Source organism: Suricata suricatta, chromosome 4, assembly GCF_006229205.1.
Source record: "Suricata suricatta isolate VVHF042 chromosome 4, meerkat_22Aug2017_6uvM2_HiC, whole genome shotgun sequence".
Lineage (NCBI taxonomy): Eukaryota > Metazoa > Chordata > Mammalia > Carnivora > Herpestidae > Suricata > Suricata suricatta.
Window position 1 is genome coordinate 56,918,618 of NC_043703.1, and position 23,286 is coordinate 56,941,903.

At 38.7% G+C, this 23,286-nt stretch overlaps 1 protein-coding gene across 6 annotated transcripts in view; it reads left to right on the forward strand.

Moving 5' to 3' along the window:
- CYSLTR2 (cysteinyl leukotriene receptor 2) overlaps nt 1-23,167 on the forward strand; it is a 39,494-nt gene extending 16,327 nt beyond the window's left edge. For 3 of the 6 annotated variants that reach the window (XM_029936765.1, XM_029936768.1, XM_029936764.1), the window contains 3 exons: nt 8,543-8,734; nt 14,290-14,360; nt 19,581-23,167. In XM_029936765.1, the coding sequence (XP_029792625.1) occupies nt 19,629-20,618 (990 nt within the window). In that variant the 5' untranslated portion in view covers nt 8,543-8,734; nt 14,290-14,360; nt 19,581-19,628 and the 3' untranslated portion in view covers nt 20,619-23,167. Of the gene's footprint in view, nt 1-51; nt 157-8,542; nt 8,735-14,289; nt 14,361-19,580 lie in introns of all 6 variants that reach the window. The other 3 variants (XM_029936766.1, XM_029936769.1, XM_029936770.1) reach the window with 2 other exon arrangements.
- The last annotated feature ends 119 nt before the right edge of the window (nt 23,168-23,286 follow it).

Below are 23,286 nucleotides of genomic sequence, written 5' to 3' on the forward strand. Positions count from 1 at the left end.
AGTCAGCAGGCAGGTCAGGGAGACTGACTAATTCTCAGTATCCTCCTTCAGTATCCTGGTGGGTTCCTGAAGAATCTGAGCAGAGATGGTGATGGAGGGCCAGAGAGTATGGTTATAAAAGAAGCCACTTAGGAGGTGCCTGGGTGGCTCAGTTGGGTGAGTGACTGACTCTTGATTTCAACTCAGATCATGATCTCAGGTTCTTGGAATCAAGCCCTGCATCACATTCCATGATGGCATGGAGCCTGCTTGGGATTCTTTCTCCCTTTCCCTCTGCCCCTCTCATGCTCATGTCCTCTCTCTCTCTCTCAAATAAAAAAATGAAATTAAAATAAGCCACTCGGTTTAGGTAATAACAAGGGTGAAAATCTTCAGTGCATTCGGTCACTCACAGAGATCCTCTACCTGTTGTGACAATTGCTTGTGAAAGCCTCCCCACCCTTGCTGCAAGGGCTCACTCAGGTCTTCTCCAGAAGGAAAACAGGCCAGATCCAAATACCCTTCCTCAGAGGTTTCAGGCTACTCCAGAAACCCACAGCAATCCTATGAACAGCACATTGAATTTTCTGCCTGCTTAGTTCCAGGGTGAATCAGGCACAGGTTGGTGGGACCTGGGAGGACAGGGCTCTCTGAGCTTTGCCATTTCCAAATGTGGAGTCCTACCTAGCCAGAGGACAATAATTAGACAGTAAAACTCTGCATAGGCCAGGGAGCGGAAACTCCGATTATCCTTCAGGGTGAATTATCAGGCCCCAAGACTCTGGCTGAAAAGTCCCTCTGGCCCCAGAGCTGTTAAGGAGAATCTCTAGAGTATAGAGAAAGTGAATTAGAGAATTTCATTCTCAGGAAACTTCCAGACCCATAAATACTGTTCAACATTTACTGCTTTACAGCAGATCTGGGTCAAGGTGCTAAATTGTCAGCTACGAGGCATGGGGAAATAAATGGCATTTGGAAAGCAAAAGGGCATTAGCCTGGTTGTTTGTGAAGTAAGCACTTTGAGGCATTTTGCAGGGAGAAGGGAAGAGGAGAGATTGGAGCAGCAGAACACTTGAAAGAAAAAAAGAAGTGTTGACTCCAAGGAAAGGGGAACTTCCTTCCCCCATTTATTCTGGAAACCTGGGGACCAGCTCAGTTCCTCATTCAGAAGACGTTGTTATCCCCATTATTTTTGTCCATATTTCTGTTTTGGTCTCCAAGAACTGAATTTGTTGTATCCCTTTGGAAAAAATCTGAAAGTACAAGACTATTTGCAGGAGGCCAGAAAGTATACGAAGCTTTACATGCCCTGGAATGACATTGGGGCCCAGTTTCAACTAAGTGATTAAGTTACCAGTCTTGGATTTCAAGAATCAGGCACTCAATGATACTTCCCTGTTTGGGAGTCATGGAGACATATCTTGTCAGCACTCAGGGGGCCTCTGGGATTTCAAGAGACAAACTTGTAAAATCTTCTGATCCAGAGGGTGGCGTCCCTCTGGCGGGGAGGGGCTCAGTCTGTGATCCTTTGCAGTAACAACAACTCTCACCCTGTGCTTTCCCTCATCCCAGCCCTGGCCCGTGTGCCATTGGGCATCATCCCACTTCCTCCTCACAGCAGCCCTGTGGAGGAATGACTAGTGTTATCACTGCCCCCATTTTACTGAGGAGGAACCAAGGAACAGGGAGATGTCTCCTTGCCAGGGTCACAAAGCCAGTGATGAAAGAACCAGTTCTCTGCCACTGCTTCCTCCCTGCAGGGGCACCAATTTTTTTTTTTTTAATCATTAAATCATCTCTCAGCCTTGCTTTTCTAGTTTGACTCATGCCCCGAGGGCCTTTTCACCTTTTAAATCATTTCTCTGGGCCCCAACTCTAAAGTTTAATATAATAGTTAACATTGTTGAGTGCTTTTACGGTGTGAGATACTTCACACTCACTGTGTCATTTACAGATGAGAAAACTGAGGCCCAGAAAACATAAATCACTTGTACAAGATCCCCAAGCTTGTAAGTGGCAGATTTGGCTCCATGATCTTATACCTCCCTCCTCTTAACATTTCCATGAACTATAAAAAAAATGTCCTATTTGCCATTCCACTATATGCAGTAGCTCTGGGAGCTAAAATCCAAATTACACTCTAAAGTTAGCAGAGAAAACGAAGGGCATTATTGTGGGGGGAGTGGTGAATGGCAGGGTGGCTAATAAAGTAGAAGCTTCATGCCACAGAGAACTACAAACCCACAGTGATGTAGTGTGAGGATGTGGAGGTATGTGAGGAGGAGAGGGAGCGGTCTGATGGGCTGTGAATCCACCTGGACCATCAAATCCCATGGTTCTGCAATGGTTTAATCTCACAGTGGGATACAGGTCAGGAGATGCTGTTTCTAAGCATCAGCTAACAAAATCCAAGGTTCCTTGGTGACTTTGTACATGAAGAGTAAGGATAGAATTCAAGCCCTATAATACAAAAATAGTAGAGATAACTCTGTTATGGATGTGAGATCTACAAAAAAGAAAAATGAAAGAAAACATGCCCCAAATGGCCACCACCCAAATTGGTCTGCACAAGCCGCCATAACCAAATACCACAGACTGGGTGGTTTATTTCTCACAGTTCTAGGGGCTGGAAGTCCAAGATCCAGGAGCTGACAAGGTTGATTTTATTCTGAGGCCTTTCTTGGCTTGTACGTGGCTGCCATCTGACTGTGTCCTCACATGGCAGAGAGTGCTCCTTCTCTTAAGGACACTAGTCCTATTGGATCAGAACCCTACCCTTATTTAACCTTAATTAACTCCACAAAAGCGCTATCTCACATATAGTCACATTTGAGGCTGGGGCTTCCACATAAAAATTTTGGGAGCACATGAACATTCAATCCAATAACACCAGCTGAATGGGATTGTTTTGAGAGGGAGGAGAAACCCAAGTAAGATTTGAATAGAGACAGACCTCCAAATAAGACTATCCTGTAGACAACTAGAAATGTAGGAGTATGGCTTAGGTTAGAAGTCAGGAAAAAAATTCACTTAAAAATTTTCTAGTCTCAGAGCTTTTTTTCTTTAGTTATAAACTTGAGATAATAATACCAACTCAGCCTATCTTCACAAGATAGTCCAAGGGAAGCAAATGAGATAACTGAGAACTAATTTTTTTGCAAATTATAAGCTGAAAATATGATATTTTCATATGTAAAAGACATCTGGGAGTCAGAAGCAGAGAGGTGGAGTAAAGTCTTCATTGTGAGTGAGTTCTCAGGGGATTAGAGAGAGGTGAGCTGAGGGTGGTGGCAGGGCTCTAGTAGTTGTCCACAGTCGGGTAAAGAACTAACAGTGGATTACCGAACAATCATGAAGTGCAAAACCACCAGTACCCAGGACCACAGAAGACAGAGAAGTGGTTGTTTCACAGACAAGACATGAGGAACAAATTCTAGAGTGACTGAGAGGGAAGTTTGAGAGGCAGCGGTCGTACGAGATATTGAGCAGGAGCAAAAGATCTTATCTTAATCATGTATGATTCAGAGGGGGTTCTCAGGAGGTGGTGGGGATGGAGCAGAGCAGCTCTTGCAGTAAATTTAAAAAAGGACGATGAGGAAGAAATGACAACAGCGAGCCCAGTAGTACAGGGAGTTAAGGTGTAAGTGGACAAGCAAAAGCAAAAATTTGAATAGGTCACAGAATTAGTAGAAGAGAGAACTGGCATTTGATTGACCACCTGCTAGGTATAGTGAACACATTGTTTCACTTGCAACTCAGAACAGTCCTATGGCTTCTTTCCTAGCCTCATTTTGAAGGTGAAGAGGCTGAGGCTCAAAGAGTATGAGTGCTACAGCTAGAAAGTGGGAGGGTTGGGAGTCAGAACAGGTCTGCTACACTTCAGGCACAGTGTACATTCTAGTCTAGAGGTTTAAGTGGATGAAGTTTGAAGAAGGAGAAACAAAGAGAGGAAGAGACTGAAGTCACTGGAGGGAGGTTGTCTAAGAGTAACAACCAAGATGTTTCCAAAGAAAAGATGACATACATCTTCCCTCCCTGACTCAAAATCTTCCTCTGGTGATGTGCCCTTCACAACTACAGAGCTCCAGAGTGTCCTCTCCCATCTTAGCAGTCACTTTCTCGACTGCTGCACCTCTATCAGCTTCCTATCCTTGGACTTCCACCCCACCCCTCTGGTCACTGATAACCTGGAGACTTTTTATCCCCACCGACTACCTGCTCTTTCAACCAGTCTTTCTTTTGGCCTCCTTGACGTTTCATTCTTGATTGGTCTCTTATGGTTTGGCCAGCCTTTGTCAATCATCTTTCCAGGCTCCTATTCTCTGCCTGTCCCTTAAATGTGGATGTCCCCACAAGGTCCTGTCTTTGACCCTCTTTTCTTCTCTGTTCTCACACTCCTGTGAGGTCATCTACTTTTTTGGCTTCAGTTAGCATCAAGCACTGCTGGCCCCTAAATTCATTAAGTTCCCTTAGTCCCTCTGCCCCTGCTCTAGACTGCAAGGGGACAGTTCCATTTGTATGTGTCACAAAAGCTTCAAAATCAAAATGTCCCAAATTGAACTCATTTTTCTCCAAACAGCATCTTCCTCTTATATTCTTTTTATTAGTATAAGGCAACATTCTCCTCGCAAATACTTGAGAACATCCCCCCTTCCCTTGATTGGTCCCCCCTTCTATAACTGATCCATCTGTAACTCTGGCCAACTCTCACTTTTTTTTATATCTCTTGGTCCCATCCAACTATGTCCACCCCATCTGCCGTGGACAATCACAGGAGTGTCCCTTGCCATCTCTGAACCTAAGCTTGCCTCCTTCCCAACTGCCCTCCCCATCTGCTGCCAGAGTCACTCGTCTAAAACACAGATCTGCTTTTCATAATTCGAGGGCTCTCATTGCCCTCAGAGTAAAACTCAAATTCCTTAGTGTGGATGTAGGTCACTGTCAAATCACCCTCTGCTCACCTCATTCTCCCTTTCATGCTTCTCTTATACTGTGTCCCCCAAACTTGCCATGTGCTCTCAGCAACAGTCTTCATATATGCTGCTCCCTTGTCTGGAGCCCCTGCCTCCTTTCCCTGGTCAATCTTTCCCCTCAGTACCTTAAAGACTCCCTTGTTCTCCAAGGTCATGCCTATGGCATTTTATTTGGATGGCCCTTCTCACCTTGCTTTATCTATTAACTTATCTGATTTATTCACCACTGTGGAGGTTCCTGTAGGTCTGAGATTATATTTTCTTCCTTGTAAGACACACAGGACCCAGTAATTGTGGCTCAGGTAGAGGCAGAACGGCTTTGTAACAGAAAGCTGGGAACGAGGTTTCAGCCCCATCCCACCGCTAAATGACAAGTGACCTTGGGCACACACACTTTTCTATGCCTTTGCCCTCTGATTGTTGTCATTCATAGCAGATGCAGAGTACCTAGGGGCTGTTTGAGGACTAATTGAGTTAATATACTTATGGAGATTTGCAGAGTGCCTACCACAGAGTAAACACAATACAGGTTGGCTGTTACTTATTTTGAATGAACAAACATCTGTGGCTTGAGGTGGGGGTGGCTGAAAGAGGATGTGTGCTTTCCCAGATCCCTTAGGCAGGTTTGGCCAAGGCGGGTAGCTTGAAGTGAGGGAAGTGAAGGTGCCTGCTGAAATCAGACAGCCAAGGGCCCAATGTTAACTTGCCAGAAGTATTCTCAGTGTGGGAATTAGAAGTCCCTGAGACAGTGGCCAAACAGAGGACCCAGAACATCACCTAGTGGCAATCTGGGAGGCTGCTGGCAGGCGGGTCTAGCTCTCCTGACATGATGCTGGCAGATTAGGTATTGCTCAAAATCCCATCATAAGTTCCTTGTAACGATGATGCAAGCCGACTGCACTGACCTTTATTCTCCAGAACATTCTCTGTTCCTTAGCAGTTTACCACAATCTCACAGCATCGCGTTGTGCAATGTGCATGCCTTGCTGCTCTGCGGGGCATACCTACGTCAGTGTATCAGAGTGCCTCAGGCATCAGGTTCTGAGACAGGTCACAAGCCCAGATCGCAGAACTGAAGGTGAGCACACCTGTGACACACAGTAGTGCTGACAGAGGCGGAGAGGCACTCTGTGACAGAGGCTAATGATCCCTGTGAATGTGTCAAAAATATTTTTTTTCTTAAAAAAGCCCTGTATTTTTCAAAATTTAGATGAAAATAATTCCTGTGGCATTTTGGACAGTTGCAGCTTTGCTGTGACCATGAAAACATTCTAAGCATCAATGGAAGCTATTTATCCTCATCAGATTTGTCTGGTCATGCAGCATATTTGGTTTTCTTCGGAACTGAAATATGGAATCCCCATCTGCTGGCGCTTCTCACTGTTTCTTCTTTGTTGTTGGATCACCAGTAAAGCTGCAGGAGACAAAGCCCTAATTCTTTCCTTGTTCTGAGCCCGCTCTCAGTACAGGAAGCTGTGCACATGCTCTTTCTCCGCTCCCGCCAAGACAGTGGGAATTAGGCTGTCAATTTATTTCTTAATTTTCCTTGAATTTACCTCTCCATGTACTTCTCAGCTTCCTGTCATGTACTTAATTGGTCTGGCTGATTTTACAGCCACATATAGCAGGCAATTTTTTTTCATTTTCCTTTTCTTTCTTTCTTTCTTTTTTTTTTTTTTTTACAATCTAGTGAAAGGTGGTCAAGTATATTTTATATGGGCAGAAAAGAACAATCAAAATGTTTTAAAGGATTCTCAAGAGAAAGTGTTGAGCTAAATGGAATTTTGGATCTGAGCTGGTCCTGGATTTAGCCTGTGGCTGTTAGCTAAACGAGGCTTCTAGGAAGGGTATTAGTGTATTCTCTTTCTTTAGCTTTCCAGGGATTAAGCTGCCCTTGGACTCAAGGTTCCAGCTTCTGTAGCTATTGTCTCCCTGCAGCAAAAGCTGCTTGCCAGCCATTGACCACTCCCACTCCCTTCTAGGCCACTACAGGGTCCTGAACCAATCCCAGCCTCTGGCAGAGGAATGGAAGCAATTCTGGAACTCAGTGTTACCCTTGGGTTGATCTCATCCTGACTTTGTGCCATGACTCTAAAGTTGGACATCTCCTGTCCCTGAAATTTGGTCTCCATCTCATTAGGGAAAATGGACCCCTGTCTTGGCATCCCTGGCCTGAGTCTCTGTGTCCAAGGCTTTGTTCAGCCCTTGGGCTCTCCAAGACCCAAGACCTCCAGGACTCAGGGTCTCCAGACTCAGGGCTCTCCAGGACACAAGGCCTCCAGACTTTGGGCCTCCAGGACTCAACGCCTTCAAACTCCAGGGCCTCTGAGACCTAGGGCTCTCAAGGACTCAGGGCCTCCAGGATTCAGAGCCTGCCTGCACTGGTCAGGCCTCCTGTCAGTCCCCAAACCCTGTCCTTGCACTGTGGCTTGGCTGTAAAGGGTCTTACAGCTTACAGATGAACTTTCCCATAAATTCTATCTTGCTCCCCCATTGCTCAAGGAGTCCCTGTTGCTAGCATTTTGTTTTTGTCTCCCCAAATCTCTCATCTCATAAGTGGTATAACACATATTACTATCTTTTTAAATGATCTCTTGTCTGTGGTTGTACTTGCTGGCTCCCATGCTCTGCCTATTGGATGAGCCTTTTCTCAGCATCCATAGCTGACAATGTCCCTGAAGGCTTTCCAAGGCTTGCCTGAAGGCTTGATTTGTGTTGACTGTACTACCTCTAGCATTTCCTAATCAAGGTTTGATCCTTGCAAACCAGTAGAAACTTTAATTCTCTATAAGATTGAATTAAGACACTATCTCCAGTTCCTCATTTTGCTGTATTCCCTCTTTCACATCAGGCTTACAGACTTCCAGCCTCTGTGGGATGATCTTTCTGAACTGTATCTGGGGACTCGACCTGTCCCTGAACTCTAGAGTGTGTGCTCTTCATCCTAGCTAATGGCCTCACAATTCTCCCTCTAACCTAAGCTAGAAACCTCAGACTTGCTGTGGAGACAAATCAAAAGCAGAGAGCCATAATCCATGCAATCGTAATTAAGGCCCTACTGTCATCTCAGAAATAAGATGTGGCCCTCAGCTCTGCATATGAGAAATCTCATCTTGTCAGTCTATTCTTAGGCTTCAAGAAATCAATTAACACAAGCCAAATTCACAGAGAAATAATTTTTAACCCAGAATTCTGGTTGTTCTGGTTTGGCTATTTATAATAAGGAATTCTACTTTAAATTTATTGTAATCTTCCAGTTCCAATTCAAAGTCCATTCTTTCAGAGAGGCCTGATGAAACAGATGGGTTATTAGAAGGTTCTCTGGTAGGAATAGACTGAAAGCAAATGAATGGAGTGGAACTGAGAGATTTTCATTGAAAACATCTCAGAATAATCTAAGAGTTATCAGTATTTCTGTGCAGAATGCCTTTTTAGAATTTCTTTCTTTTATCCTTTCTTTCTTTCTTTCTTTCTTTCTTTGTGCAGGACCCCATAGAACCTTTAACTGCATTATGGATCCCCAAAAGAGGAATATTGGAGCTTGCCGCATTTCTCTAACTGATTTAACATAGAAGTCTTGTCTTTTACAGAGCATCTCATGGAATTCATATTCTGTGGAAGATACTTTGGGAAGTGCTGAATTAAAGAAAAAAGCTTTTCTTTTTCAACACCATTTACATGCCAACCATGTTTTCTGAGTTACACCTTCATATAAGTGTCTGAAGGAGAACTGAAAAACATCTTTGCTGCATCAGAAATATATTTACCAACCAGCTCTTTGGGTATGTTAATTTAACTAATGTTTTGCCATACCTTTAGATCATTATGTGGATTCTCAGAGTCAGTGTCTTCTAGTCAAAGGCAATTGGGAACACACCTGTAACTGAACAAAGTTGGGTTTATTGACTTGTTGTGTTAAAGGAGAATTCACATAAAGGGAAACTGGGGAATCTCAGAAAGAGGATGTTAGAGATTATAATAGGAATTAAGCTTGCATTAGATAATTTGGGAATAAGATTCAAGGAAGCAGACTTTGTAGGAACAGCAATGCTTATTAGTTCTTATAACAGACTCTGAAAAACAGAAACCCACACTATCATACTCAGACAATAAAAACATATTTCCCCTTCCCAAATCCACCTGTTCTTTTCTAGCCATCCAGGAAGCTTCTCTACACTCACACCTCCAGTCACAGGCTGTTATGTAATATTTACAGGTGCAGTAGTGTTTACTCTAGCATAAATTTCTCTTTCGCTAGTTAAGAAGAAATTAGGGACTATGTTATTATCTGTGACAGCTCCGCCTGATGAATTTACATTTAAACCTAGGATTTGTCAGATATAAACCAAAGCCAGACACTAAAGTAAGGACAGATTTTTCTACTGTTGCAGTAGAGAAAAGACTCCAACATGAACTGAACTCAGCTTCAGTTTTTACAGAGACGAGTGGATGTTTTTAAGAAAGAATGAAGGAATAGAGAGGGAGTAAACAGGAGCTCAGCAGAGTCAGGGAAGTAAAAAATTGCAAAAAACGGGAACTGCATCTGTGTTTGCTGACACTTATAAAGTTTAGGATTCCACCCTCCCACAGAGGCTGGGGGACAGGAGCATTATCTTCAGGCTGGCTGGAACAAATAGTAAATTCTGTTGACATCCTTGAGTTTTTTCAGGCTCTATAATAAGGGAAGGTTATGGTCATCCTAGAGATATGGCCCTGTGCTGTTAAAAAAAAAACACTGTTAGTACTTTATTCAAGTTCTTCCAGATCAAGGTAGGAGCTGAGTTAAGAAGAAGAGGGCTCCGAGGAGCCTGGCTAGAGTTTGATCAAGAAGAGAGTCTTTGTCAGCTTCCAGAGCAGAAGTTGGACACTTTAAGAGTCTTGCCAAGGTCAGAGACAAGTTATGAGTGATTCTTTCCAGCTGGATTATTCCATCTCTGATAGTTGTTGCCTGCACAGTATGTATGCCAGGGACTCAGTAATTTCTCCTGACAGTTCTCTCAGTAAGCCTGTGCCTGCCTCTTTCAGATGTCTCTGTGTATTCTCTTTAGGGAAACATGATTCCTGCAGGGGTCATAGTTTTAATCATCTGACATTCTCTAATGATGATCTTGAATACACAGGACAGTGTGTGCCAGGTGTGTGTAAGCCTGATGCCCACGTAAGACGTAAACTTGGTGGTATTGGGAATGTAAGAATCATTTATCAAAACAGGAATGAGTCTTTTTCTTTATTTGAGCATCTGTGGTAGCAAGTCACTTGGGGTGGACAGATTCCTTCGGTAGTCAACCAAGTGCTGCGCAGCAGGCCGGAGGGTTGTGAAAGAAAACAAAGTAGCAATTTCTATCCAGGTTAGACCCAATTTTTGTTCTTACTCCCAAAGTGTTAGGTTTTGCTGATAGTAACTCTATCAGCAAACACATTTTTTGATAAGGGACCAATGTACAATTCTTATAAGCCTGAAATTCAGGGTTAATTATGCAAGGGAGACTTAAATATCAGAAGAGATATATAGGAAAAAATTGACCTCTTGAAGTGTTTTTTGTTTGTTTTTGTTGCTTTTTAAAAAGTTTATTTATTTATTTTGAGAGAGAAAGAGTGTACGCCACAAGAGGTCACATTAGCAGGGAGAGACAGAAAGAGGGAGAGAGGGAATCCCAAGCAGGTTCTGCACTGTCAGCAGAGACATTGACCTGGGGCTCCATCTCAAGAACTGTGAGATCATTCCCTGAGCCAAGACCGAGAGTCAGAAGCCTAATGGACTGAGCCACTCAGGCACCATTGTTTGCCAGTTTTTAGTTATTAAATTTTGTCAGTAATCAGTTAAATTCAGAACAGTGGTTATGGTCTACGAAAAAACAGCCCAGAGAATTTTGTTTTCTCTTAAGTGGCAAAGACCATAATAGGTCACAGGATGAAGATAAAGGAGATCATATTCATTAATAGGCAGGGTAAAAGTACAATGATGAACAAAAGGACTAGTAAAGTGAAAGAAGAGGGAGCTAGAGAATTAGAAAATTTTGTTCTGTCTTGTGTGAAGGCCATCTGCTTCTGCAGTCAATAGTTTGTTTCACTATTTTGGGCAGAAGTTGCCCACATCTGTAAATCAACAACTTCTAGAGAATTTCTAAAAATCTTCAGTTTGAGGTCTTTCAAAGGAATGGACTTCCTGTAGTTGGGGGGAAGCTCTGAATGTCTTTTTAGTTGGGACATATGAGTCCAAAAATTAAAATATTGGAATGTTAACGCAATGTCAGTTGTTAAAGATAGCAATAGGATTTTTTTCCATCTGGAATCAAGAGAAATATTTCTCTGAAGTCTTTTCCAGAAAACCAAATATCTAGGTTTCCAATCAGACAGAGACTGCTCTGGAGAATATTTTGGAAATGCAGCTTTCCTATAGTCACCACATTAGATCTCAGTGAGGTTTCTAAGTAAAAGGTAAATCTTTACAGTTCTTGGATGACAATGTCAGTGAAATGTGTGTCTATTTCTTGAGGAGACAAGTTAAGATTCCCAAATTAAGCAATTTTTTTTCTACCATACACCCAGAGCTCTCTAGCAAAGAAAAGCCTTAACACACTCTGAGAATAAACAATAACCAGAACATATTGACAGACTTTCTGGGGACGTTCAAAGGAGACTTGAGGCTGTTGTTTTCCATGTTCTGCCTTTACAGACTTGCTAGAGTTCTGTTGATGGCAGGTAGGGTATGCACTGGAATCCTTAGCAATAGCCTTCGAATTCCCTGCCCGTGTTGGTTAATATCATTGCCAGTTTATTTCTGTTACTGTAGGTAATGTCATTAAACAGATTTGCTAAAGTCTACTTTTATTATGGCTTTCTCTTTGGGTAATAGCAAGGCATCTCATTCATTGTCTGCTTTATAGGGAGTCTTGTAGTGTCAGGAAATCTCTATTTCTAAAGTATTTTGAATTCATGGATGATTCCAAAATCATATTCTATGTATAAGTATAAATATTGGTTCTTTTATCCTTTTGTCAGCAAGTCTGGGTAAAGGCAATTAATTTAGTTATATGAATTGATTTTATTTCAAGGTAAAGCTTATATTTCAAGGGTAAATCCAAGTCAGTGATAACATGGCCTGCTTGGAAATTTTAGTTTTTCTTCCTAAGTAGGAACCAACCAACAAACAAAATTAAATCAGGGATATCCAGGGAGAACCTAGAAGGTCCATGCAAAGTATTGATACCTCCATTACTGAGGTAACCAATCATGGGCTTTTTATTTATTTATTTATTTTTTTATAGATGAGTAAAGGAGTGTAGCTGGGTTTAGTGTTAAAGCAACAGATGGTGATGTTTTACGGGAAACCAGCAAAATTATATAGGAAGTTATGTGATTGGCTGAGAAGTCCCAGGTTTTTTCTATCAATAGGAGAGTATATATAACAGGAAAACTATTTATTTATTTTAAGTAATCTCTACAACTAATGTGGGGCTCAAACTCATGATCCAGACATCAAAAGCCACATATTCTTCTGACTGAGCCAGCCAGACACCACCAACAGGGAGACTATTAAAGTTTAGTGGAGATCATAGAAATACATTGACTAAGTGTCCTTAAGGCTTCTATAAGCCTTATTGGAACTGCTATAGCTCTTAAACAAGATGATTTAATGAGATTTAATGAAAGACTAAAATCACCTTGAAATCAGGTTGGTCTCTGATGATTTCCATGTAACTGAGTCAAAAAGTCTAGTGCTTATTCAGATTTGTCATGGCAAAAAAGGAAAAAGGGTTTGTAAATCTAGAACCCTGGAGAAAATCTTTTTATACTCAGCTATGGAAATCTTTGTATTTAAACATGAGCATGCTTCTTTTAACTTAAAAAGTATGTAATCCCTGAAAGATATTTATATTAGCACACTTTACCTAAGTATAATTAACTTAGGGACATCAACTTTTTAAAAAATTTATGAGCTTTTTTATTACTAAATTTGGTAAATAAAAACACTCATAAGTGTGTTATAATAAGTATTATAAATTATAATAAGTATTATAAGTATATAAGTATATAAAAGTATATAAGTAGAACACGATATTTTATTGACAAAAATTTTTATTAATGAGTATAAAATACCCTAATTATTTTATATTCAAGAGACTAATTCTAATTTTATTTTTTGTACATTATTCACAAAACAATCTATAATAAAGGATGTATTAATATTCCCTCATATGCATGCATTTAGGCATTCACAAATGTATAAATACACAAATAGTAATGAATTTAAAGTATTGAACTATAAGGGGGAGGGGGAAGGGAGGTGGTGTTAAGGGAGGCACTTGTGGGGAGAAGCACTGGGTGTTATATGGAAACCAATCTGACAAGAAACTATTAAAAAAAATAAAGTATTGAACTATAGCTTTAAAATTAAATCTATTAAAACAAAGTGTGTATCAAATTAAATTTACCCTCTGAATAAATTTATTTCAGTTTTCTTAATAAACAAACAGAAAATCATATTCATTATCTTCTATACATATTTGTATTTCTCTGTATTAACTATTTATATTATCATCTTTAACCAAAATAATCAACCTTCCTTTTTATCAAGCATAAGAAAAGTTAGAGGAGAGAAAATAAAGAATAATTCAGACATTTTTCTGTCTACTAGCACTTATGTCATACAATTTAGATAATTTTAAAGTATAACATAATTAAAAAGTATAATTCAAAGGCATTTACATATTTTGTTCATCTACTGCCCTTGTAAAATATAAAGTAAAAATTATATTTAATGATCACCATTTTATATGTTTCATATTTAGAAACTCTTTAGGCATCCAAAGATTATTTATTAGTTAACTATTTGTCTAAGAGCTTAAAGTTAGTTAAGGATTTCTAATTCTAATTATAAATTATAATCATAATTTTAGGAAATTATAATTTTAGTTAAAACATTAAATTCTTATGCTTTGTCCCAAAACTAAAATATCATAAAATTAAGCCTTTAAAAAGATATTCATTGTTATCACTCATTTTAGTTAAATATGGTTTTATATATATAATTTTAAATTTTAAACAAGTTATGGAATTAGTGGAATATTGCTTAATTCATAAACAATGTAGGAAATTCAGTTTAATCAGAAGAAATTTAACCCTGGCCTTGTACAAATCAAAATACTGTGCTGACACTAGTTTTTATATGTTAAACTAATTTTTTAAAGAATCTGTGTCATGCTAAAAATGTTATCTTCTTTTAACTTGAAAGTAATTCCCTTTCTTTTTTCACAAATGTAATAATAAAAGCTATTATGTAAATACATTTTTAGGGTCCACAAGAGAAATACAACTTTGTCTTTTTTTATTTCAGTCATTTCGCCTGCTTATCTGGCCTATACATTCCCAGAATGTGCACATAAAGAGTGAAGAACTCTTGATCAGGTAATCATTCATTTCTTAAGAGAAGGAAAATGAGAAAGAGGAAATGAAAAAAAAAAAAAGGAAGAGGAAGCTTTTTAGATGAATTTGACATTAACATTAAAAAAAGACAATTATGTTCCCTCTGAGAAGAAAGTTTGTATATTGAAAAACAGATTTTTGGAGTGCCTGGCTGGCTTAGTCAAAGGAGCATGCAACTCTTAACTTCAGGATTGTGAGTTCAAGCCCCACGTTGGGTGTGGAGATAACTTAAAATCTAAAAACAAAAACAAAAAACATTTTGAAATATATACATGAAAAAGAGTGACATCAAAATTGGCTTAAGTCCTTGCCAATTCTGTCAATGACTGATCAAAAAAAAAAAAAAGAAGCCAGAATTTATTAATCCCCAACAGATGGAAGTAAAGGAAGGGGTATCACAACAATAATCTTTCTTTTAGACAACTTCCTCTTGAAAGTTGCCTCACTTTTTTTCTAGAGTGCCTCTCGAGTAAACAATCTTGTTTAGGTTGAAAGTTCCCCAAAGTGGCCATTACAGTTCTGAATTGTCCCTGGTGATATTGTGCAGTTGCTCATGTGCTTTACAAGAAGGACAAACTGAAGGAAACCTCTTGGCCCTGGGAGATGTGCAGTTTGAAATTGAATGGACCCCAGGAGAACCGTGGTGGTGTAAGGATGGTGCTTGTCCACACTTCTGCCTCTGAAATTTGGGCAGAAATTTGTCTCAAGTTAGGGTTGAATAAACAGCAAAGCAGATCTCAGGGTCACAAAGATGTGACAGAGGAAGTCATTCCAATATTTGAAATGATGACTTTACACAAAGTTTATGCAAAGGACAAAATTTGTCCAAAGAATGTCAGTCCCTGGGGCAACTGGATGATGGACTTGTGGGGCCTTTCCTTGTCTTTTCTTTACAGACTTTTTCCTCTGAGGGGCAAACAACTCAAGACAATAGACAGACTATACAATGGATATTAGAAGTTTAGGAAACAATTGTCACAATTTACTGCATTTACAAGTCTGATTGGTAGCTAGAATGTCTTGGGGTTATCACTATTTTTTATTTTAGCCATTCTAATAGATGTGTAGTTCTATCCCATTGTAGTTATAGTTTGCATGCTCTTAATGGCTAGTGCTACTGGACAACTTTTTATGTACCTAGATGTTATCTACACACCTTCTGAAATATCTCTTCATGTCTTTTGACTATTTTCTAATCGGATTGTTTTGTTTGGCTGGTTTGGTTTTTATTGTTGAGTTTTGAGAGTTCTTTATACATTGTAGATGCTGGTCCTTTGTCAAATCTGTGGTTTGCAAATATTCTCTCCTAGTCTGTAGCTCATCTTTTCGTCCTCTTAACAGAACATTTTGCGGTGCAAAAGTTTTCCATCTTGATGAAGTCCAACTTATCAATTTTTCCTTTCATGGATCATGTTTTTGATGTAATGTCCAGGAACTCTCTGCCTAGCCTTAAATCCCAAAGATTTTATCCTATTTTTTTTTCTCTTAAAAAAGTCATAGTTTCACATTTTACATTTAGTCCATGATCCATTTTAGTTAAGTTTTGTGTAAGGTATACGGTTTAGGTCATGGTTTGTTCTTTTGCCTATGAATGTCCACTTGCTCCAGCACCTACAAAAAGACCATTTTTCTTCTGTTGAATCTCTTTTGCCTTTTGTCAAAAACTAATTAAGTATATTTGTTTAACTCTTTTTTTCAGGTGCTCTGTTTTGTTCCACTAATTTATGCGTTTATCCCTTCAGTATCATACAGTCTGGAACACTTCTGATTCCTTTCCCTTTCCACATAAATTTTAAAATAATCTATTTCAACAACAAAAAAAGTCTTGCAGGAATTTTATTGGGAATTGCATTAATCCTATAAATCAATTTGGGAAGGATTGACATCTTTTTCTGTTGAGCCTTCCAATCCATGAACATGATAGGTGTCTTCATTTACTTAGAACTTTTATTTCTTTCATCAGCATTTTGTAGTTTTCAGCATATAAATTCTGTAATGTCTTGCTAGAGTTGCACTTAAATATTTCATTTTATTTTTGAATGATTGCAAATGGTACTGTATTTTTTATTTCAATGTGTTCATATGTTCATTGCTAGTATATAAAAATACAATTTATTTTTATGTGTTGTATCCTGTGACTTTGTTGAATTTACTTGTTACTTCTAGGACTTTTTGGTGCAGATTCCTTGGGATTTTCTGTGTAAACAATCATGTCACAAATGGGGAGTCTTTTCTTTCTTCCTTTCTGATCATTAAGATGTTGATTTCCTTTCTTGCCTTATTTCATTGGCTAGAATTTACAGCATTATGTTAAATAAGAGAAGTTAAGAGTGGACATCCTTGCATTGGTCCCAATTTTAAGGAGAAGGTATTCAGTCTTTCACCCTTAAGTATGTTAGCTAAGCGGGGTTTTTTGTTATGTTGTTGATAATAATCAAGTTGAGAAAGTTCTCCTCTATTCCTCTGTTTCTAAGAGTTTTGATCATGAATGAGTATTGGATTTTGTTCACATGCTTTCTCTGCATTGATTGATATGATCACATGATTTTTCTCATTAGCCTCTTTACGTGACTTACACTGACTGTTTTTTAAATACTGAACCAGGCTTGAATGCATGAAATAAACCCTACTTGGTCATGGCATATAATTCTTTTTGTATATTGCTAAATTTTACTTGCTAATATTTTGCTAAGAGATTTTGTGTCTATATTCATAAGGAATATTGGTCTGTAGTCTTTTGTTTTATATTGTGTCTAGTTTTGATATCAAGGTAATACTAGCTTCGTAAAATAAATTGGGATATGTATCCTCCTTTTCTCTTTTCTGGAAGAGATTGCATGGAGTTGGTGCTAATTTTTATTTAAATATGGTAGATTTTGGAAGAATTCTCCAGTGATACCACCTGGACTTGGAGATTCCTTTTATAGCTTCAAATTAAGAATTTAATTTTCTCAGTAATTCAAATTATCATTCTGTATTTGGTGAGTTAGGGTAGTTTTTTTTTTTAAGGAATTAATCCATTTCCCTTAAGTTATGAAATTTATGCTTGTAGAGGTACTCATGGTATTCCTTTAGTATACTTTTGATGTCCACAGTATCTATAATGATGTCCCCTGTTTCACATTATTTTTAATGGTAATTTGTGTCTGCTCTATTTTTACTTTTCTCTATCTTGCTTGGGGTTTGTCAGTTGTATTGATCTTTTCAAATAACTAATTCTTTCTTTCATTGATTGTCCTTGATTTTTGTTTTGTTTTGTTTTCAATTTCCTTGATTTCTGCTTTTACCTTTATTACTTGCCCCCTTTTGTTTGATTTGGGTTATTTCTTTCAAAAAAATTTAGCTTCTTGAGATGGGAGCTTAGATGATTGATTTAAAACTATTTTGTAATGTATGCATTTAGTGTTATACAGTTCTCTCTTAGTAATGCTTTTGATATACCCCACAAGTTTTGATTACTACATTTTCATTTTTATTCAGTTCAATATATTATTTCATTTTCCTTGAGACTTCTTTGACCCAGAGAATATTTAGAAGTGTGTTGTTTAGTGCCCAAGCATTTGGAGATTTTCCTATTATCTCTCTGTTGTTGATTTCTAGTTTGATTCCATTGTAGTTATACAGCACACTGTGTATGGTTTCAATTTTTTTAAATCTGTTGAGGTTTGTTTTATGGCCCAGGATATGGTTTATTTGGGTATATGTTCTGTGGGCATTTGAAAAGAATGTGTGTTTTGCTGTGATTGAATGAAGTTTTTTATAAATGTCAATTGGTTCCTGTTGGTTGATGTTGTATTTGGGTTCTTCTGTATTCTTAGGCATTTTTGTATAGTTGTTCTATCACTTACTGAGAGAGGGTTTTGAAATTACCAACTATAACTATGAACTTGTCAATTTCTCTTTTGAATTCTATCAGTTTTTGCTTCACATAGTTTGCAACTGTTGTTAGCTGCATACACATTTAGAATTGGTGTGTCTTTTTGTAGATAAACTCTTTTATTATTATATAATGTCCCCCTCATAATTTTCTCTGTTCTAAAGTTTACTTTATCTGCTATTAAGAGCCACTCCTGATTTCTTTTGATTAATGTTTTCATGATATATATGTTTTCACTCTTTTACTTTCAACCTGCCAATACTGTTATTTGAAGTGAATTTCTTATATATAGCATATAATTTATATAGATGTACATATACCAGTCTGCCAATTTGTATTTTAATTGGTATATTTATACTATTTATATTTATTGTAATTATTTTTTAGGGATGTCTGCCATTTTATTTTTTTTCTATTTGTATTATCTATTTTCTTTTTCCTATCTTCCTGTTGGTTACTTGAACACTTATCAGAATTCTGGTTTGATTTATCTCTAGTGTTTTTGAGCTTATCTCTTTGTATAGCTTTTTAATGGGTGCTCTAGGTGTTACGTTACACACACGTCACTTATCACAGTCTATTGGCATCATCATTTTACCAACTCAAGAGAAATGTGGAAATCTTACCTCCTATGTATCTTTTCACCTTTCCCCACTTATAATATAATTATAATTATCTTTAAAAATTCCCCTACATCAAAGCTCATGACATCAGACAATGTTTCAATCATCAAACATAACTTGGACTCAAAAAGAGAAAAGATCCTATTATACTTACCCATATTTTTGCTTATCATGTTCTTACTTCCTGATGTTCCTAGGTTCTTTCTTTTATTGATTCCTTTCTGATATAAGAACTTCTTTTAGTCATTCTTTTAGGGTAGGTCTGCTGGCAACAAATTCTCTTAGTTTTCCATCATCTGAGAATGTCTTGACTTTCCTTCATATTTGAAGGATATTTTTGCTGTATATTGAACTCTGGATTGGTAGACTTTTCTTTCAGCACTTGAAAATGTTATGCCTCTTCCTTTCATCTTCCATATATTTTGATGAGACATCTGCTGTCTGGTAGATTTGGACTGCAGTATCAGTGTAAGCACTGGGCCAAATGTCTCTCAAGTTTGAGGCTTCAGTTTCAACAAAATAAATTAATGTTTGTTTCGTATTCTAGAAATTTATTGTGAAATATAATGGAGTACATGGTAAAGGCTTTGCTGACTCAAGTTTCAAAGAAAAGCTAGTATTTCTTCATGTATCATTAAGACCTGGAAAGATGTAAGTAGTAAGCAGGAAGTAACTTTTTGCGTCTCTTTATTTTTAATCCAGGTGGAGAGAAAACTTATGCCCTTGCCTCTGTACATCTCCATATCATAAATGGAACCCAGTGGCACCTTCAGCAGTAACGACAGCAACAGTAACTGTTCAATTGAAAACTTCAAAAGGGATTTTTACCCCATTGTGTACCCAATAATATTTGTCTGGGGAACCTTGGGAAATGGCTTTTCCATATATGTTTTCCTGCAGCCTTATAAGAAGTCCACGCCTGTGAATGTTTTCATGCTAAACCTGGCCATTTCAGATTTCTTATTTGGAAGTACACTGCCCTTCAGAGTTGACTATTACATCAGACGCTCCAATTGGATATTTGGGGATGTGGCCTGCAGGATTATGTCTTATTCCATGTATGTCAACATGTACAGCAGCATTTATTTCCTGACTGTGCTGAGCATTGTGCGTTTCCTGGCAACTGTTCATCCCTTCCGGCTCCTCCATGTGACTAGCATCAGGAGTGCCTGGATTCTGTGTGGGATCATATGGATCCTTATCATGACTTCTTCAGCAGTGCTTCTGAAAAATGGCTCTGAGCAGAAGGGCAATGTCACATTATGCTTAGAGCTGAATATCACTAAAATTGTTAAACTGAAGACCATGAACTACATTGCCTTGGTGATAGGCTTCCTGCTGCCATTCTGCATGCTCAGCATCTGTTACCTGCTTATCATTCGAGCCCTGTTAAAGGTAGAGGTCCCAGAATCTGGGCTGCGGGTTTCTCACAAGAAAGCACTTATTACCATCATCATTGCCTTGATCATCTTCCTTCTATGTTTCCTGCCCTATCACATACTGAGAACCCTCCATCTGATCATGTGGAAAGTGGATACATGTGGAGACAATCTGCATAAAGCTGTGGTCGTCACACTGACCTTGGCAGCATCCAACAGCTGCCTCAATCCTTTCCTCTATTATTTTGCTGGGGAAAATTTTAAGGACAGACTAAGATCTGCACTCAGAAAAGATCATCCATGGAAGACAAAGTGCAGCATTCCTGTCTGCACGTGGTTGAAAAAGGAAACACAAGTTTAAGGGGTTATTAGATGAGGCCTGTTCTTGTATCCTTGTGTCTACCTTCATTCACATTTAGTCCCAAATGACCATGTATTTACATTATTTCCAACAAAGATCAATTCTAAAAATTTAATTGACCATGACTGCTGTTAATAAGTCCTACTGTCCTACTTCAAACATTTTATTAGGTATGTTTTCAGTGGTTAGGTCTAAATGGGAATGTAGCAGGCAAAACCTCTACTAGTCTTGCAACCTAAAATGCTACACCAGGAAAAAATGCTGAGCACCCTGGGTGCTTCTTTTCATCAGATTCTGTACCAGACCTCCATTCCACCAGCCATTCTAAATTAACTTTAAGACAACCTCAACTTCCTCAGCTTTTCCAGCTCCTCTTCCATCTTCAATCCCCTAAGATATAGCCAGGTTCCAGAACTAAAGGAGGTACCAGAGCAGATAAGAAAAGCATCCTAAAAATTCAGTGAAAAGACTGACTATGAAGAGGCTGCCCTTAACAAGGCAGAGTCAGGGTCCCAAAAAAGAACAGTGAGAGAAAAAGAGAGAGAAGGATTAGGGCAAGAAAGAGCTGGTAAGACGTAGGGAGAAAGACAAATTTTATTTTGCACTGGGCTGAATGCAAGAAGGCTCCCTTTGCCTCTCTCTTGCCAAGGGGCTATAAAGAATAGGAAGACTAGGAGGAGGAACTGGGGCATTACCCTAGGGGGTGGAAGTATTATGTATGAAATAGCAGAGAAGAGGGGGTCAATTTTACTCATGGGATTTCGGTTTGGACTGAATTCACTGCAGTTCTAAAGTCCTGCACACTAATCCATTGGGCTAGGAGCCAGAATGGAGGAGGTTATTCTAAGGTTTGTTTGGGCACTGAAAGAGAGGGTGGGGTAGAGGGTAAGTTGTAAAGGTTGTCGTACCCATGAAATTCTTTTAATATTTTGGCAGAATGTAAGTGGAGTGGCTTTCCTTTTGAGGGAGTATAGAAAATAACTAGATAGTGGGAAGGGGTCCTTTCTGTCCACTGAAACAAAGCTAGGGAGACTACCAACTACTACCTCCCTGACCTTTGTACCACCAACAACTGAATGCCCTCTCCATGCAGAGCAGACTTGTGCCAGGCACTTGACATTCAGGAACCCCATTTAACCCTCATACTAAAGCCATGGGTTTCCACTCTATGGATGAAGAGACAGAAGCTCAGAGAAATCAAGAAACTTGTTCAAGTTCACACAGCTTGTATGAGTTTTAAAAATCTCCATGCAGAAGGGTTGGCTGGATGCTTAATCTACTGCTTTTCCTAAAAACCTTCAGACTGGTTGAAAATCTGAATAAGGGTTCCCTTCCCCCACCAGGCACCTACCTCTCCCCACTCTCATGAGATTTTCTTCTTGGAGTTGTTGACCCCAGGTAGAATGGAGTGTGGGAGGGAGGTGGTGTTCTAAAGTCAGGGAAGAAGTGGATGTCTGCATTGTAAATGAGAGCCCCAGAACCCTTCCCTTACTCTGCTGTCAGAATGCTGACAGAACAATACCCTGTCAAAACAGTAGACTGGAGAATTCTCCTATGGGGAAACCCAAGAAAAAGACGAACAGATACAGACTGTTGAGGATTCCCCAACACAAAAGCCAGAATCTGCCTTATTACCTACCTGACAGGGAAGCCCACACTGCAACTAATCTATTCAGAGAGCATCTAGTCAACCTGTTAGAGGCTTACTCTTAATTATGAACAGTCAATGACCACAACACATGGGTAGGAGAGGAAGGTCCAAACATGAGAAATACCAACAAATAAATCAAAGGATAGAGACATTTTCAGTATGAAAGGTCTCAACACTTTTATTACCCTTGCACTTTTTACCAGAAACCTACTGTGAGGATGTGCCCCTCCAATATAAGTGATTAAGCCAAGATAGAGGAAAACATGACATCCAGGAAACAAGGAATCCAGTACAGGAGAAAGGTGAACAACACAGGGTGTTGGTGGAGGCAGAAAAACAAGAAACTAATTGATTTGAACAATCAATTTGGAGAGATTTATTATTTTTTTTAAAGAACTTGGGATGAACTAATGAGAGTACATAGAAAAGTAAGCAAGAGAAAAGACACTGCAATCATTGAATGTTAGCAAAAAGAAACTGCTGTTTAAGAAAGGAAATATAATCATACTACACTACATGGCTCAGCTGTGAATCATGTTTACACAGCATAATGTAAATAACAAAATACTGTGATATAACTTTTTTTGGAAAATGAAGGGAGAGGAAATGTATATGGGGGAGGGGTATAAGAAATCTAGGTCCCCATCTTCCATCACAGAAAATGCATAATAACTAGAGCTAAAGGATGATAAAACCTGTATAAAAATGTTACTTAGCAATAGGAGCTACAGCCCAGAAGAAACAATGAAAAGAATGGACAATGATGCCCTCTGGGGAATTTGGAGTAGGAAAAAGGGTGGAGATTTCTCTTTTCCTTTTAAGAATTAATCACCTAACTTGTAAATATGTATTGCTGAAATAAAAATTAAGTTAAAATTAAATTTAAAATTCAAATTAATTCTGTGGGTTTTGTTTGTTTATTTGTTTGTTTTTTAAGAAAAAAGACAGAATGGCACCTAGGTGGCTCAGTCAGTTGAGCGATGACTTCGGCTCAGGTCATGATCTCAAGATTCATGG